Source organism: Camellia sinensis, chromosome 2 (genome assembly GCF_055761805.1).
Source record: "Camellia sinensis isolate YWXY chromosome 2, ASM5576180v1, whole genome shotgun sequence".
Classification (NCBI taxonomy): Eukaryota; Viridiplantae; Streptophyta; class Magnoliopsida; order Ericales; family Theaceae; genus Camellia; species Camellia sinensis.
This window is the reverse complement of record NC_138962.1, coordinates 195,151,686-195,167,469: the sequence shown is the minus strand read 5'-3', so window position 1 is coordinate 195,167,469 and position 15,784 is coordinate 195,151,686. Positions and strand designations below refer to the sequence as shown.

General features: G+C 35.5%; 1 protein-coding gene across 1 annotated transcript; it reads right to left on the bottom strand.

The window, feature by feature from the left end:
• Nucleotides 1-83: 83 nt before the first annotated feature.
• LOC114318135 (putative 2-oxoglutarate-dependent dioxygenase AOP1) lies at nucleotides 84-4,883 on the bottom strand. The gene is made up of 3 exons (XM_028264996.2): nucleotides 4,317-4,883; nucleotides 1,637-1,958; nucleotides 84-490 (listed from the first exon to the last, which is right to left on the bottom strand). Exons 1-3 carry the CDS (start codon nucleotides 4,691-4,693, stop codon nucleotides 245-247), a joined length of 945 nt encoding a protein of 314 aa, XP_028120797.2. The 5' UTR covers nucleotides 4,694-4,883; the 3' UTR covers nucleotides 84-244.
• Between the last annotated feature and the right edge of the window lie 10,901 nt (nucleotides 4,884-15,784).

The window sequence follows — 15,784 nt, the reverse complement described above, 5'->3', positions numbered from 1 at the left end:
GAGTGACAACCATATGTATAGCATATATGACATTAAAGAACCTGAAAGTGGAAACCTAAGCATGAAATCAACACCTACGTCAATTACAGAATAGAACATAGCTTTGATAAGCAAAACAGCAGTGACAACCATATGTATAGCATATATGACATTACAGAACCTGAAAGTACAAACCTGACCATGAAATGAACACATATTTTCTCATAGAGTGTCTCAGAATTGCTTCTGTTTCTGAGATCACAGCTCAAACACCACAGTAGGCTTTGGCAGTGAACTCGGACTGCCGAGACACATCCAAATTATTGAAGAAACTCAGTAATCCAAGATGATCAAATGGCTTGAACTGTAATGGGTGTTCATCATCAACTAGCTCTTCAGGGACTCGTATTGTCCCGGTGTGGTACGTGAATAGCGCTAGGGAGTATCTGGGTTCATTCCCGTTCATGATGACTCGATGTGAAGGAGAGTGTACTCTTCCATTGCTCCATGCCTATGTGAAAATTCAAAATCAAAGATTAAAGGTTTACCAGTGCCACCATACTATCACCACCTCACAACTGCCTCCACCACCTCCACCATCAGTGATGGACCTAGGCTTTTAACATAGGGGGCGAACACATGTACCAATATTTATACATATTTAAAAATGTGGACTACAAAATCAATTTCTACCTACATACAAAGTGAAAATAAGATTAAAACATATATATATATATATATGTAAGTATATTTTCTTTTATCTGCATTGAGTTACAAATGATAACAACTTTAAGATGATTGAGGCATCTTGAGTCGTGCTTGACAATTTTTCATATCTTTAAAAATATATATAATAGAGTTGACATTAAAACCCAAACAATGTATTTATAAATAAATATGGTAAGTAACTTATTAACTCTTCCTCTAGTTTCTTCTGCTTTTTTGAGGTTATTATTTTTAATGAACAGTAGTTATGAAAAATTAGTTTCTTTTCTCATTTTGTTCAAATTTTTTAATTTTATACTTTGAACCCATGTTTCTGTTATATAACTTGATATACATTGTTGGATCCATTTTTCTAATAGCTTAAACTTTTGGGACAATTAGTGACTTAACATGGTGTATTAGAGCTCAGGTTGAAAGAGATTTTGGGTTCAACTCTCTTCGTTGGCATTTGGTTGTTTGCATCGCTATTTCTTAATAGTTTCCCAAATATAGAGAAGTAGTCACTTGATTTTACTTAATTTATTATTATTATTATTATTATTTTTCTTTTGTTAAAGGACAGGTACTTAAAATTTTCTAAAAAAAAAATCAAGGGCGGCAAGCCTGTATAATTTATAGATAAAATCTATAGTTAATACAACTGTAGTAACATGTTTTTTTTTTAAAAAAAAAAAAAAAAATTTCATAGGGGGGTGATTGTCCCCTCTAGGTCCATTCTTGTCCACCACCTCTACCATTGCACCACTGCCTCCACCACCCCACTACCACTGCCACTCCACCACTGCTATCACTACCACCATCACCATTAATACAACCCCTAGCACATTAGTTTCAAGTCGCAAACAAACATAGAAAACATTTTCTATGGAAACTATTTTGAAAAATATTTTCTGTAGGTAACTGAGAGAGAAGAGAATGACAAATGACTTACCAAGAATGCGTCACCAGCCATGACAACGAAGGATGAAGGCAGGAAATCGATAGAAATCCACACGCCATCCTTAGTCTTAACCTCTAAACCATTAACTTGATTCTGATCAAGTATGGTGATAAAGTTCTTGTCTGTATGAGCATCAGCTCCAATATTAGTCTCCTTCATTCTGGGCACTCTATATTTCATGACTCGAAGGAGGTTAGTGGTTGATTCACTATGAGAGTCATAGTGCTTCTCTACACCATAGCTTTCGAATACCATCCTCTTCACTGTTAGTTCTAGCTCTGATAGTAGCTTTGAATATGAATGCATAGTTTCACTAACCAAGGATCAACAAAAGACCCAAAAAAAAAAAAAAAAAAGAAAAAGAAAAAAGAAAAAAGAAAAGAAATGAAAATTAAAAAAAGAAACAAAAAAGGTAAAGGTAATTAGGTAACATGAACAAGCATGAGAAAAGAACTAGAAGGATTTATCAGACCAAGAGGAAATACTTAGACAAGTACTCAAAATTTGAAATAAGATTAAATCTATACTTAGGAATGAACTGCTTCATGAACAGTTTAAGCTCGACTTGTTTAAAACTTGTGTGAATTCAACTCATTTGTTTAATGAAGGAGTTTGAGTCAATTTTTTTTGCTCATTTAGTAATTTGAGTCGAGCTCGAGAAGAACTAAGATAAGAATTAGAATTTATATTTTTTTTTCTCTTAATGAGCATGTTAATTTTTCATTTATGTAAATGATTTGACTTAAGCCGAGTTTGAGTTTGTGATGTAGGACAATTAGGGACAGCCACAACAGTAGGCTTTGGGGCTGATTTTACACTATTTTAGGGTGCTGTGAGCAAGCTGCAGGAATTGAAGAAAGAAAAAGAAAAGAAAAAGATAGAAAGAAAGAAAGGAGGAGAAGAAGATAGGTTTAGGAATCACTCTTAAAATCCCTTAGGCATCACATTTAGGGTTTGATTGCATCATACAACCCATAAAGAAGCTTCAAAGCTCTCTCAACTTTTTATAAAAATATCAACTCCCTCAATTATAAGCATTAGAGGGCTTTAATATAGGATTGGGAGACTTCCTAAACCAACTAGAACAAAAAAAGGAAACTACTATAATATCTTAGACTTCCAAAATTAATTTAAGACTAAATAAGAAACATAAATAAAACTTAATTAAATAACTTGACCCACAAGATAACCCATGAGCGACCCATACGACCCATGTCGGCAAATATAAAATTACCAAAATACCCTTAACCTTAAAAATCCTAGAAAACATAAAAATAATAATAAAATAAGGCTAATAATACTAGAAATATAATTATAGAAAATTTTTATTAGTTTCTCTATGAAATTATGCCAATGTCCAAATATCATCACTTCTCTGAATTTAGCTTTCCTTGAACTTCTTATACTTTGCATCAGTTTGTCAAACATTAGACGAGCTAAGCTTAAGCTTGATTATTTAAGCTAGAATTGAGTTTGGCTTTGAGCATGAGCTCGACTAATTTTCAACATGCCGAGTTCGAATGCTTTAAGGAAACATGGAAAAGATAGAAATACAATATTCTGAAATTATTTATTAACATCCTACTTAAATATAGAAAAGATAGAAATACAATATTCTAAAATTATTTGATAACATCCTTTCTCAAACTCAAGTAGACAACTTGAGTTTGTAAAGAACAATTAGAAAATAATAAAAGGAGGGTTGTTTTGATTTTATTTAATATGACATCGGCGATTAATACTGGAGCACAGGGGCATGTGATTTGAGAAAGCTCAAGCTGGAGAGTTTGCAAAGTTTGTGACAATGATAGATGAGAGATCTGGGGAAAAATATGGATAAGAGTGCATGGAAGCGCAAAATAAAGATCCAGAGCGATATTAGGATGAGAAGAGCCAATATATGGCCAAGATCCAATTGGGATTTCTCCCATCAAGGGACCAAGACTAGTTTACGGTCATGGATGGACTGAGTAGTTTGTAGTCATGGATGGATTCCGACCAATTTATAGACATGGATTGACTCTGATTAAGATAAAACTAGATGGAGAAAACTCTGGCAAGAGCATGAGGAAGGTCTGATCGGTGAGAAAATGAATTTGATAGGTTGTGGATTTTGTAGGTCAAGATTTCTAGTGAGTGGTTTGTTTTGGATAGGAGTTATAGAAGAGATGAAATCATCAGAGTAAAAGACAAGGAGGTAGTGGAAAGGAGGGTCCAGCGAGCGGGGAAGGCAGGGGTAGCTCATGGGTGAAGCAGAAAACACTGGCCCTATCTATGGCTCTGATGTTGTGTTAGAATTAAGGGATTGTATTGATTTTGATGCTCTAACCAGAAAACACCTCTTCCAATGAGTTAGAAGTAGAAAAAACCATGTATTTTGAAAAGGGTAGAACACCGTATAGATTGGTCCTTAGAAATTGTTTGTACCTATTAGGTTTTGAATTTGAGGCCTTTGAGGGATCACACTTCCAAGCCCCAGGTCTTGACTACCAAGCCAACCCCTTGGGGTTCCTGACAATGAAGTAATATGGTATAAATTTACATTTGGTATATGTGTTGCATCTAGAGTAAATCTGATCCACATATTTCATTTTCAGGATAACTTTTGAAATATTTTGCTTATGAATACTAAGAAAAAATAATATGTGAAAAAAAGTAGATGAAGTTATACCAGAAATGGTGATTTCCAGAAGGCCACATAAGACTAGTGAAAGTTTGAGCTCCTTGAAGAGTTGTTGGTTCATCAATGCCCATGCTTTCGTAGAGAGGAGCACGAGGGCGTTGCACCATATAGCCAAAGAAAGGCTTATCACTAGTGTTTTGGACTTTGGTCTCTTTGGGGAGATCAAACAACTCTTTCAATGATTTAAAAACCTCATTGTGAAGCTCTAATGAAACCTTGTCATACACTGCCACAAAGCAACCATACTCTTCTAGGGCACACTTGACTTCATTGCTTGTTTCAAGCCAAGTGCTTGTACCAAGTTTCAAGTTTTCTTTGGTGAAATCTATGTTTGGAAGCTTTTTAGGCTTTGTTTGGGACTCCATGATCAAATTTAGATGCTTCTAATAAGGTACCACATTGTTTTATATATGGGATAAATTATAGTAAACCTTACATTTTACTCCCTAAAGTTTAAAATCCGCCGGTCAACCCCTTCACGTAACATTGTGTCACTTGAACCGTCCATTGACAATTTGTTAACTACTTACACGCGTGACTAGCATATTATATGACAATTGGAATTTTATATACCCTTTTGTACTTTTATATTTTTATAACAAACATATTCCTATTCAAAAAGCTAATGAAAAATTGAAAAAAAGAGAGAGAGAGAAACTCTCCAATATCTTGTTTGCTCCGATGGCTTCTATAAATCAATCAATATCATTTGTGGAGATCCAAACTGGAAAATGTATACTGAGGGCCGTTTGGTTGACCAGAAATATTAAAATAGATAAAACAATTAAAGTAGAGATGCACAAGAATAGTAAAATCACTTAACAGTGAAGGGTAAAATAATAAATTGACATTTTCGTTAACTACTTCAATTTTGGATACTTGCAGTGGATTAACTGTTGACCTTTAAATATTAGAGAGGTGAAATGCGAAAAAATTATAATTAAAAGGGAATTTATTGTAATTTACCCAATATGTATATATATATGTATGTATGTATGTATGTATGTATGCTGCAAAGTGAGAATTTGATCTCTCTCAAAATCAGTAATAACAAGACAAATTTGAAACTGTTTATGATGGTGCAATTAAAGGATTGATGAAGGGTAAATCTGTCATTGACATTGTATTTTTTTCCTAGCTTAGATGCTTATGAGATGGAAAATATTATAAAATTGAAAGAATAAAAAAATGCAAAATGGGCTCATGAAAATTTACATATGTATTTTTTTTTCCCCTCCACAATGGGATATTAATAGGTTGACAAGTTAAATTTGTCCAAACGATAGGATGTTAGGGGTTAGTAAGTTAAATTATAAGAAAAGGTTCGTAATTGCTCTATCAATTCGAATCTTGAACCTCTATATGGACAACTAGACCAATTGTTCTGTCCATTTAATCAATGTTTTTGTTTCACCTGCTAAGAGAATATTTATAATTGATTCCTTATGGGCTCATCAAAAATTATTTATATATAGTTAGCGTGTCGTTATCATCTGCTAAGCAAATATTCATTGTTGATTCCTTATTTAAACATAGTCATTGAGAAAATAATGAAGATAAATAATGTCGTGTTGTTTATTTTAGTAATATTAAATAAGAATAATAATAAAACAATAAAAATGCAATGGGTGATATATAATTGGACGAATACTCTAATTGTGAACCAGGCTAGTGAGTTGGTATATCAACATTGAGTCAAGTGTGGGTTGTGACATTAGGATGAGAGTCATATTACGAGATTGACAAGGAGAGGTTGGAAGTAATTCAACTAACCCTAATAATTAATACCGACAAAAAATTTAAAAAAAAAAGAGATTAATTAATTAAACCATCAAAGGTAACCATCATTTGGGTATTGGAGTGTCTTTGCTTTCATTAGCACATCCAATTATCTGACTTAGGCAATCATATAATCTATAAGAGGATGCTGTTTGCCACAACACTTCAAAAAAATATTTATCACATTTCATAGAATAAAAAAACCCCACATTTAAAAAAAAGAAGTTATTATTATCTTTCTCAACTTGCATTTGATTTTTGTTTCGAGCGCATAAAAAATAATAATAAAGAAAAACATCCTATTAGAGATTGTTTCCATTGTTGTTTGAATTTTTTATGCGTATGTATAAAAATCGAGAAGTTTATAATTTTAATTATTAATATTTATAATATTTATCATTTATTGGTAATTAATTTTTCTGACAGCCATTGTTTTGTTATTTCCCCATTCTATAATAAAAGTTTGTACCATATAGTCTCCTCATGATTTTCGTAACTTTTAGATCACTTGTAGATTTAATTATGACTTAGTTATAATCTATTGTGATTATTATTTGAGAGAATTACAATTCAGTGTATAGGATCAAAAAAAGTTAACAAAACATGAGGGGTGCAACTCAAACACTATGAGTGTGCAACTCTGAGTTGCACCCCTCCATGTTTGTGTAAATTATTTTTGTTTGTTCCACTGAACCATAATTCCCCCTTGTTATTTTGATTATGATTGGAGAAGTTTTTAGTTTTTGGTTATGCCTCAAGTTATGTTTGGTTATGATCCTTGATTATGATACATTGTGGTATGAGTTATGACTCGGTTATGACATATTGTGATTGTAATTTTGGTTATAACCAAAGAAATTTTTGGGTATGCCTAAAAAACATTTGGTTATGATCTGTTTAGTTATGACAAAAATTGATTTAGTTATAATACATTATAGTATCAATACCGCAAAAGTCATAATTTCTATATAATATACATCCGTTTTTGAGTGTGTACTATAGAATTACTCAAATTTACACATCACAATTTTTTCTCCTAAACATTCTTAGGCCTAGTTTGGGAAGACTAAATAAGTGCACTTTTTGACTTTTTTTGTATTATGTGTAGAAAAAGTAGAGAGGAGATGTTGATTGATGTGACCCAAAAAAGATAAAAAGATGAAATAAGTGCACTTTTTTGGCAGTAGCCAAACTAGGCCTTAGTTAGATTTTCATCACAATGGATTTGGCCTAAATTCATCGGAACCCCATAATATGTGCTTAGTTTGAAGAATTCAACTCCATTCAAAAGATATAAGAACTTAGGTTTAGTGAATTGCAAGTTTCATTCAAGTTTTAGTTAACTGGAGAGATGTTGACAAACATCAGTGTTTTAGCATTACCACCAAGTGAATCACTCATTAAAATTGTCTACTTGTGATTTCTATACGTAGGGCTGAAAAAAAAATTGAAAAAATCGCAAACTAATTTAACTTATACTAAACTGTGCAATTTAGTTTGGTTTTCTCAATACATGGTTTAGTCCTAATTCTTAAAATAAGTGAATTGTACTTCACAGTTTGGCCCGTTATTTATTGAAAAATCTAGATTTAGTGCGGAAAACTCTTTTGGAAAATTTAGACGCGTCCCGTTTAACGTGATTATCGATATATGCTATCCAAATTAAAAATTAAAACAATCATGATCAATGTAAATGAGAGAGAGAAAGAGAAAATTAATCCACGACATAAAATTATTTTTACGTGGAAAATCACAATTGAATCCAACTTGTGATAAAAAATCACGGACTTTCGGCCAGACGAATAATTCACTATGCAAGAAAGGTACTATAAGAAATTTCTTACAAAGGCCAATCCAAGCAACACGAGTCCATTTACCAGCACACGCCTTTGCTCACTCTACAGATACCTCTGCAATCTCCACTGGATTTCTTCCACGGTTGTCGAATTGCCACGACGTCAATGATTTCAGAATCCACCGAAATCTATAATCTTGGAATCCATCAAGAAGGTTTGTTGAATCACACGACGCCAATGATTCTGGAATCCACCAAAGCCTACAATCTCATAATCCATCAAGAAGGTTCACTTTTGAAAAGGTGTGACGAACTTACAAAGCTTGATGATGATCTTGAAGCTCCTATGAACTAATGAATCATCAAGCAGTTGAGAGCATTACAAATAAACCTCACTACAAAGTTCACTCTCAAAAACAAATACTCTCTTACAAAAATAAATCTCTCAAAATCTCTCTACAAAAATGTATGCTTACAAGATAGGGAAATATTTAGAAGAGTTTTGGAGAGAGCACTTAGAAAACTATTCGAGAGAGATACCAAACATTTCAGCTGAGTTTAATTTAAATAGGCCTGGCCAACAGTACCTTCCGACTACGGTCCTCTAGGTCGCGAGCGCGACCATATCTCTTCTAGGACTGAGACTCTTTCGTGGGATACAGATAACTTCTGAGAATTGAATTTTCGGAGTACCACGGTCGCGGGTGTGATGCGCATTATCGTAGGCGCAAATAAGCGTGCATGTATAGCTGCCATCTGTTGAAGACTTTTTGGTCATTCACTTTCTTCCACAATTTTCACAATTTCGGCCATCTCCATTTGATGTCACGTCATTCCATAGACAATGTTAGGTCCCTACTTGTTGTCAATTCCGTAAACAAACTTAGTTTAATAGAGTTGTAATTTTTCCTTGGTTTTTTCTTGTCCTGCTCGAGCGGGCAAAGATGCGCTCAAGCGGAGTTTGGACCTTCTTAGTAATTTGGCTTGTTTGTAAAACTACTGGGAGGTGTGTTTTTGCGCTCGAACGTGAGTGCCAGCACTCGAGTGTAGTTTTGTTTTATCGCATGCGTTTTAGTGACTCTGTACGAGCGGCAAGTCCTGCGCTCGAGCAGGGTATGCGGCCCCTGTTTTCTATATATATGCGTTTAAGTCTGTTTTTAGGTTTAATGCTTTTAGATTTGTTTTGGGGGCTCTAGGGTTTTCTTTTGGGGCTGTTTTGCTAGTTTTCCTTTGATGTTTGCTTGAGTATTAAACTCATATGGTTTGGTAATTCACATCAAAGGGTTGTTTGAGTGATCATCTTCAAGAGTGTTCTTCTTCGGTGGAATCCGGAGATTCAAGATTGGAGTGTTCGAAGGTGTTCGAAGTTGTGCGCGGTCGTTGAGTCGACGTGGATGTTGTGGAATCAGCATCGATCTAATCAATTATGAGACGAAGGTTACGGTGGAAGATATACAAATCGTTGAAGACAAATTGATAGAGTTTGGGTAATTTGTTTGGGTATTTTGTATTCTTTCTTTCCTTCATAGTGAATTGATTTGTGGCGTTTCACTTGTGGGTTTTTAATCACAATTGAAGGTGCTCCAATAGTGATTTTTTTCACGTAAAAATCATTTGTGTTTATTTATTGTTTCTGAAACAACAATCTAAATCATTTTCGTACGTGCTTGACGATTTAGATTGTTAGTTTTAATTGTTTGGGAATTGATACAATTAAATCTTGATCTAATCATGAATCACTTAGGTTTTTCAATTGGTATCAGAGAGGATCACTATTTTTTTTTTTATCAAAACTATAAGAGTGTGATTTTGTCTGATTGGTGATATGGATTCAATTCGCGAAGGTAACTCGACCCATAGACCTCCATTACTTGATGGTACAAACCATTCTTATTGGAAAGCTCGTATGAGAGCGTTTTTAAAATCTATCGATGAGAAAGTTTGGGGCTGTGTGATCTATGGGTGGAATGAACCTGTTGTCACCATTGATGGCGTTGATATTCCCAAACCTCTTGATAAATGGGACGCATTCGACTATTAAAACTCGAGTTGGAACAGTAAGGTTCTTAATTCCCTCTTTTACTCTGCCACACCTGAAGAATTTCGTCGTATTTGCACGTGTGAGGTAGCAAAAGAGGCTTGGGACATTCTTGAAACAATTCACGAGGGTACTACTTCTGTTAAAAGGTCAAAACTTCAACGTCTCACATCTTCTTTTGAAACTCTTTTTATGCGTGATGATGAGACGTTTGATGATTTTTATGCTAAACTTAGTGACATCGTAAATTCGTGTTTCACACTCAGTGAAAAAATCCCTGAAGCTAAGGTTGTTGGAAAGATTTTGAGGTCTTTACTCGAGAGGTTCCAATCAAAAGTTACAGCTATTGAGGAGGCTCAGAATGTTGATACCCTCAAGCTTGATCAGTTGGTTGGAAACTTGCAGACTTATGAAGCCCACTAGATTTCTAAGAAAAAAACAAAAAGATAGTGTGGCTTTTACTAGTGCTCATAAGATTGCAAAGACCTTTGAGATTGAGTTTGATCTAGAGTCTGAAATGACGGTTATGTTTACTAAACAGTTCAAACAAATTTTAAAGAAAAAGAAGCCTAATTTCAAGGACCCTATTTCAAAAGATAAGAGTAATGAAAAACCCAAAACTTTTCCACCAAAAATTGCTCCAAAAACTGAAAAGAAAACTGTGAAGGGGCAAGGTGTCAAATGTTACGAATGTCAAGGGTTCGGAGATATTGCTCTTGAATGTCCATAAAAAAAGAACTAGAAAAAAGTCTATATAGTGACTTGGGATGATAAAAGCGGGTCAGAGCAAGAACCTGAAGAAATTGAATCCGGTGAAGATGGAGATAGTACTTACATGGCATTCTAGTCTATTGTCACTCAACCTCCTCCAAAGCTAGTGGAATTTGCTTGTGGTCAGAATCTGCACCGTGCTCTTACCTTTGATAGGAGTAATTACTTGTTCTGGAAGATCAGAATGAGGATGTTTCTGAGAGCTTATGACCCTGAGGGCTGGTAAGCCATTGAAGAGGATGTTGAAAGAGCTGACAATCCGAGTAATCAAAGAGTTCTGACTACCATTCGTGAAGCAATTTCTGACGAAGAACAGCAATGGATTGCTCACTGTACAAAGGTCAAAGATGCATGAGACATTTTGAGTCAATTTCATAAAAGAGGAGAGTCATCTTCACCACCATCTATCAATTTTCATGCCTTAGTTGCTCAACTGGATAAGGTCCATGAGAAAAAGGAGCAAAAAGAAGATGATGAAACCTCGGAAGACAATGATGAGATTGATGGTGATGACTTACAACAAGCTTATGAAAAGCTTTATGATGAACCTCTGAATTTGTCAAAGATCAATGACAAACTCACTCTCAAGCTCAAAGCATGTGAAAGAGAGAATGTCAAGCTAAAGAGAGAGATTGATTCTGCAAAAAGGGATGTCATCAAGATCTCAAATGACAAGCAAGACCTCTGCTGAAAGCTTCTAGCTTATGAAACCGAAATGAATGAACTTTTAAGCATCTATGCTACATTTGAAGAGAAGATTGAAATCCTTGAGATGTCACAAGCCACATTGGAAGAGTTGATTGGTTAGAAAGAGGAAAAACTCAAAGTTGCTAGAGCCATAATTGATATGTGGAATAAAGGGTCAAAGACACTTGAAGTCATCATCAGGTCTCAAAAAATGAGTGGTGATAAAAGTGGGATAGGCTATACTGCTACAACACTTCAAAAGGGATAGATCTCTGCATCACATGACCTGAAGACTCAAGCAAAGGGAAAGCTCAGGGGTGATACTTCTCTTCATCAACCCAAAGGGAGTAAGATTGACAAACTGGAGGTAAAACCTGTGTTTGTTTGTCATCATTGTGGAAGGTATGGCCACATTCGTCCTTATTGTTTTGAGTTGTTTAGTAAAGTGTCTAAAAAGGGTAGAAATTCTAATACTCCTTAGGTTAGGAGACAACCTTACATGTCTAGGCGGAACATCAAGATTCATGAGGGTGTTCACAACGCTAAGACGTCTACCAAGACTGCCAGTCCTACTTCCGCTAAGACCAAAAAGATATGGGTTAGAAAGTGCGACTTAACGTGTTTCGTTGTTTACATTGCACTAAAAGCACGTGACTCACACATGTAATATCTTGATAGTGGGTGCTCTCATCACATGTCAGGTGACAAATCCTACTTCACATCTCTTGATAAATATGAAGGAGGAATTGTTACTTTTGGAGATGGTGGCACTTCTAAAGTCATTGGTAAGGGCTCTATAAGTGTTGATGGTCTTCCTAAACTTGAAAATGTTTTGCTTGTTGACGGCCTTAAAGCTAATTTGTTAAGCATTAGTCAAATGTGTGATTCCCACCATAAAGTATTATTTTCAAAAAATAAATGTGAAATTTTGGATAAGAAAGGAAATACTGTCATGCATAGGGTTCGCACATTTGATAATTGCTATGGGATTGTTACCACTAGTGATCTTACTTGTCATTCGGCTGTTATAAGTAACATTGACCTGTGGCATCAAAGATTAGGTCACATGAATTTCAAAGACCTAACTAAGATTGCCAGTAAAGAGCTTGTGAGAGGAGTACCCAAAATGGGTAAAAATGTGAACCATGTGTGTAAGACCCCTATTCTGTATTATGTTAATTGGTCCTTAATGTGAGTAGGATTATGTGTCTAGTATGATTATGTATGCCAATTATGTGAATATATGTGGTTTTGAATTTCTATCTGTTCATCATAGGAATATCTGTTTGATTATCTACTTTGAAAATTCGATTGGAGGCCTTATCGGCCACAGAACTCAAAATTGATTACGCCATTGTGATTAGCGTAATTTTTAGAGCCTACGGTGAAATTTAGTTAGAAATTGATTCGGGTCAGATTAATCGAATTAAATTAATGACTTAATGCTCAATTATCTTATATTAAAATAATGTGCTTGAGTGAGGTTGTATAAGGGGCCATGATATGTTCAATTCCCTCTTTTATTTTATCTTTGGCTAAAATTAACTCTCTAGAGAGAGAGAGACCTGAAATTAGAGGGAGAGAGGGGAGATAATTCAAGTTTGGTCTTGAAGCTTGATAATCTTGAAGCTATACTCAAGAACTTGCTATTGATTGGAAAAATTGAGCCCCTAGATAGGTAATTGATCTTGAATTCATAAATTTGAATTTGTAATTTTGTAAGTTCAAGGTTTATTTGTGATTAAGGGCATAATTTGAGTTGAATTTATTGAATTGGGAGTTTATATGAGCATGCATGTGCATGATTGCTATAGTTTTGCATATTCATGCATGAGCCATGTTGAACAAGAGGAATTGGGCATCAAATCTCACATGCATGCATGGTTTTCATAAGTTCCATGATCATAAGCCTTATTTGTACCATTTGAACTCGAATTGGAAGCCAAAACTTACATGCATGTTTGATTCTTGAAGAAATGAAGCATATGTGAAGTTTGAAGACATGAGTTTTGTTCATACTAAAGAAATGAGAGTTGATTGAGAATTAGATGTTGACTTTGAACAATTTGATGTAATATTCTTACACTCTGATACAATATAATGTGTTTATATGTTTTTGGGACTGAAATCATGCATTTGGAACCCTTGAACATCAAATTGAAGCTCAAGAACACTGCTGGAAAAACCCAAAAAATTTGATGTTCGCTCGAGCGGGAGAACCGCCGCTCGAGCGTAGAATTCGTGCTCCCAGCATATTTTTGCAGACCTAGTGTCCGCTCGAGCGGGGAAGTTGACGCTCGAGCGTGGAGCTATGTAGACAGACCTTCCGCTCGAGCGCCCGAGTTCACGCTCGAGCGTGAATTTGATGCAACCAGAACTTTTGCAGACCTATTGGGTCCGCTCGAGCGGGGAAGTTGACGCTCGAGCGGGGACCCTGTTTCTAAAAATTTTGTGTGATCGTCCTTTGTTTCGTTTTCTGTTCTCTTTCACTTGCAAGCACTCTTAGGCATGCATTAAACATTGTAATTGAGTTAAAGAGATAAGAATGAAGTCTAAAGAGGAATATGTGAATTAAAGAATGGATTGAATCGTTTGTAGCCCATATGTGCTATATGATGTGTAGGGTCAAGCTCCAAGGCAAATCCACAAGCCGATCACTGTGAGTAATATCTTAACAAGATATTTGAAATATGTTGTTGTCCAATTGTTTACTGCTATGTAAGTTTTGTAAATTCATTAATTTGAATGGTGGACACCGATTGACATAAATGGTTGGGCCGAAGGCCGATTGACATAAATGATTGGGCCGAAGGCTGATTGACATGAATGATTAGGCCGAAGGCCGATTGATATGAATGATTGGACCGAAGGCCGATTGACATAAATGATTGGGCCAAAGGCCGTTTTGACACAAATGAAAGTTTGATATGCATGAATGGGCCAGAGGCCAGTTTGATATGAATGAATGGGCCAGAGGCCAGTTTGACATGCATGAATGGGCTAGAGGCCAGTTTGACATGAATGAAAGTTGAATGGGCCAGAGGCCAGTTTGACATAAATGAAAGTTGAATGGGCCAGAGGCCAGTTTGACATGAATGAAAGTTAAATGAGCCAAAGGCCAGTATGTTTGGAACCACAGTCACTTGACTTAAATTGTGTGTATATATATATATGTTAAATAGAAATATGAATTGGGCCCAAGGCCGTTTGAAGCATGTTGTTCTACATACCGTTTGTATAACTCTTTTATTTGATATTATTTACTAGGTTACCGTTCTCGCTCATTCATGTGTTTGTAGGTGAGTCAAGAGAAGTCCAAACCCAGCCCCAGTGAAGTATGTGTGAAACAACAAAGGTTTTGAAGAGTCAGCCCTTGTGTCTCACGCACGAGACTCGTCTTCGCCTTTTGCCATTTTGTTTTGTGTTGTCATGTTGGTGAAGTCTTTGAACATGTTTGTATATAGTTTTCATGGGTTGACTTAGTTTTGGATTATCCTGTTTGTACAGAACTTCATGGTACTGTACTTCTGTTGTGAGTTATTAATGTGCATATGTATGGTTTGTTATGATGTGCCATGTAAGCACAGCTCTATGGACAGAGTTTTAAATTGCTTCCGTTTGGCCCTCGTTGACTCTGTTAAAATACGTTTGGTTTGGTTTGAGGCCGTAGGTAATCTCATGATTACTGGCCGGTTATGTCCTTAACCCACGGGGGCGGGTTCGGGTCATGACAATGTGTGTGGTCCGTGTTAACTTGGGAAGCAAACTCATGCTCTTCATAAAAAGGTGAATAGTTTCACGACCAAACGTCCTCTTGAATTGGTTCATATGGATCTTATAGGACCTACTCGTACTGAAAGCATTGGAGGTAAAAGATACATTTTTTTAACCGTTGATGATTATACTCGGTATTCATGAGTAAATTTTTTAAGAGAAAAATCTGATACGTTTGATACTTTCCAGGCCTTAGTCCTTAAAATCCAAAATGAATAAGGTGTTTCCATTGGGCGTATCATAAGAATTCAAACTGATTATGGTCGTGAGTTTGAAAATAGTTCATTTTCGGATTTTTGTGATATGCATGGAATTAAGCATGAATTTTCTGCACCGATCACTCCACAACAAAATGGAGTTGTTGAGAGGAAGAACGAGGTTGTTCAAGAGATGGCTAGGGTCATGCTCTTTAGTAAGAAAGTTCATTCAAGGTTTGGGCTGAAGCCTTAAATATTGTTGTGTATCTTGTAAATCGTGTGTATTTAAGGGCCGACACTTTACAAACTCCATATGAATTGTGAAAGGGATTGAAACATAATGTAAAATACTTCAAAACTTTTAGAAGTAAATGTTATATTTTCAAAGATAGAGAGCCCTTGGACAAATTTGACT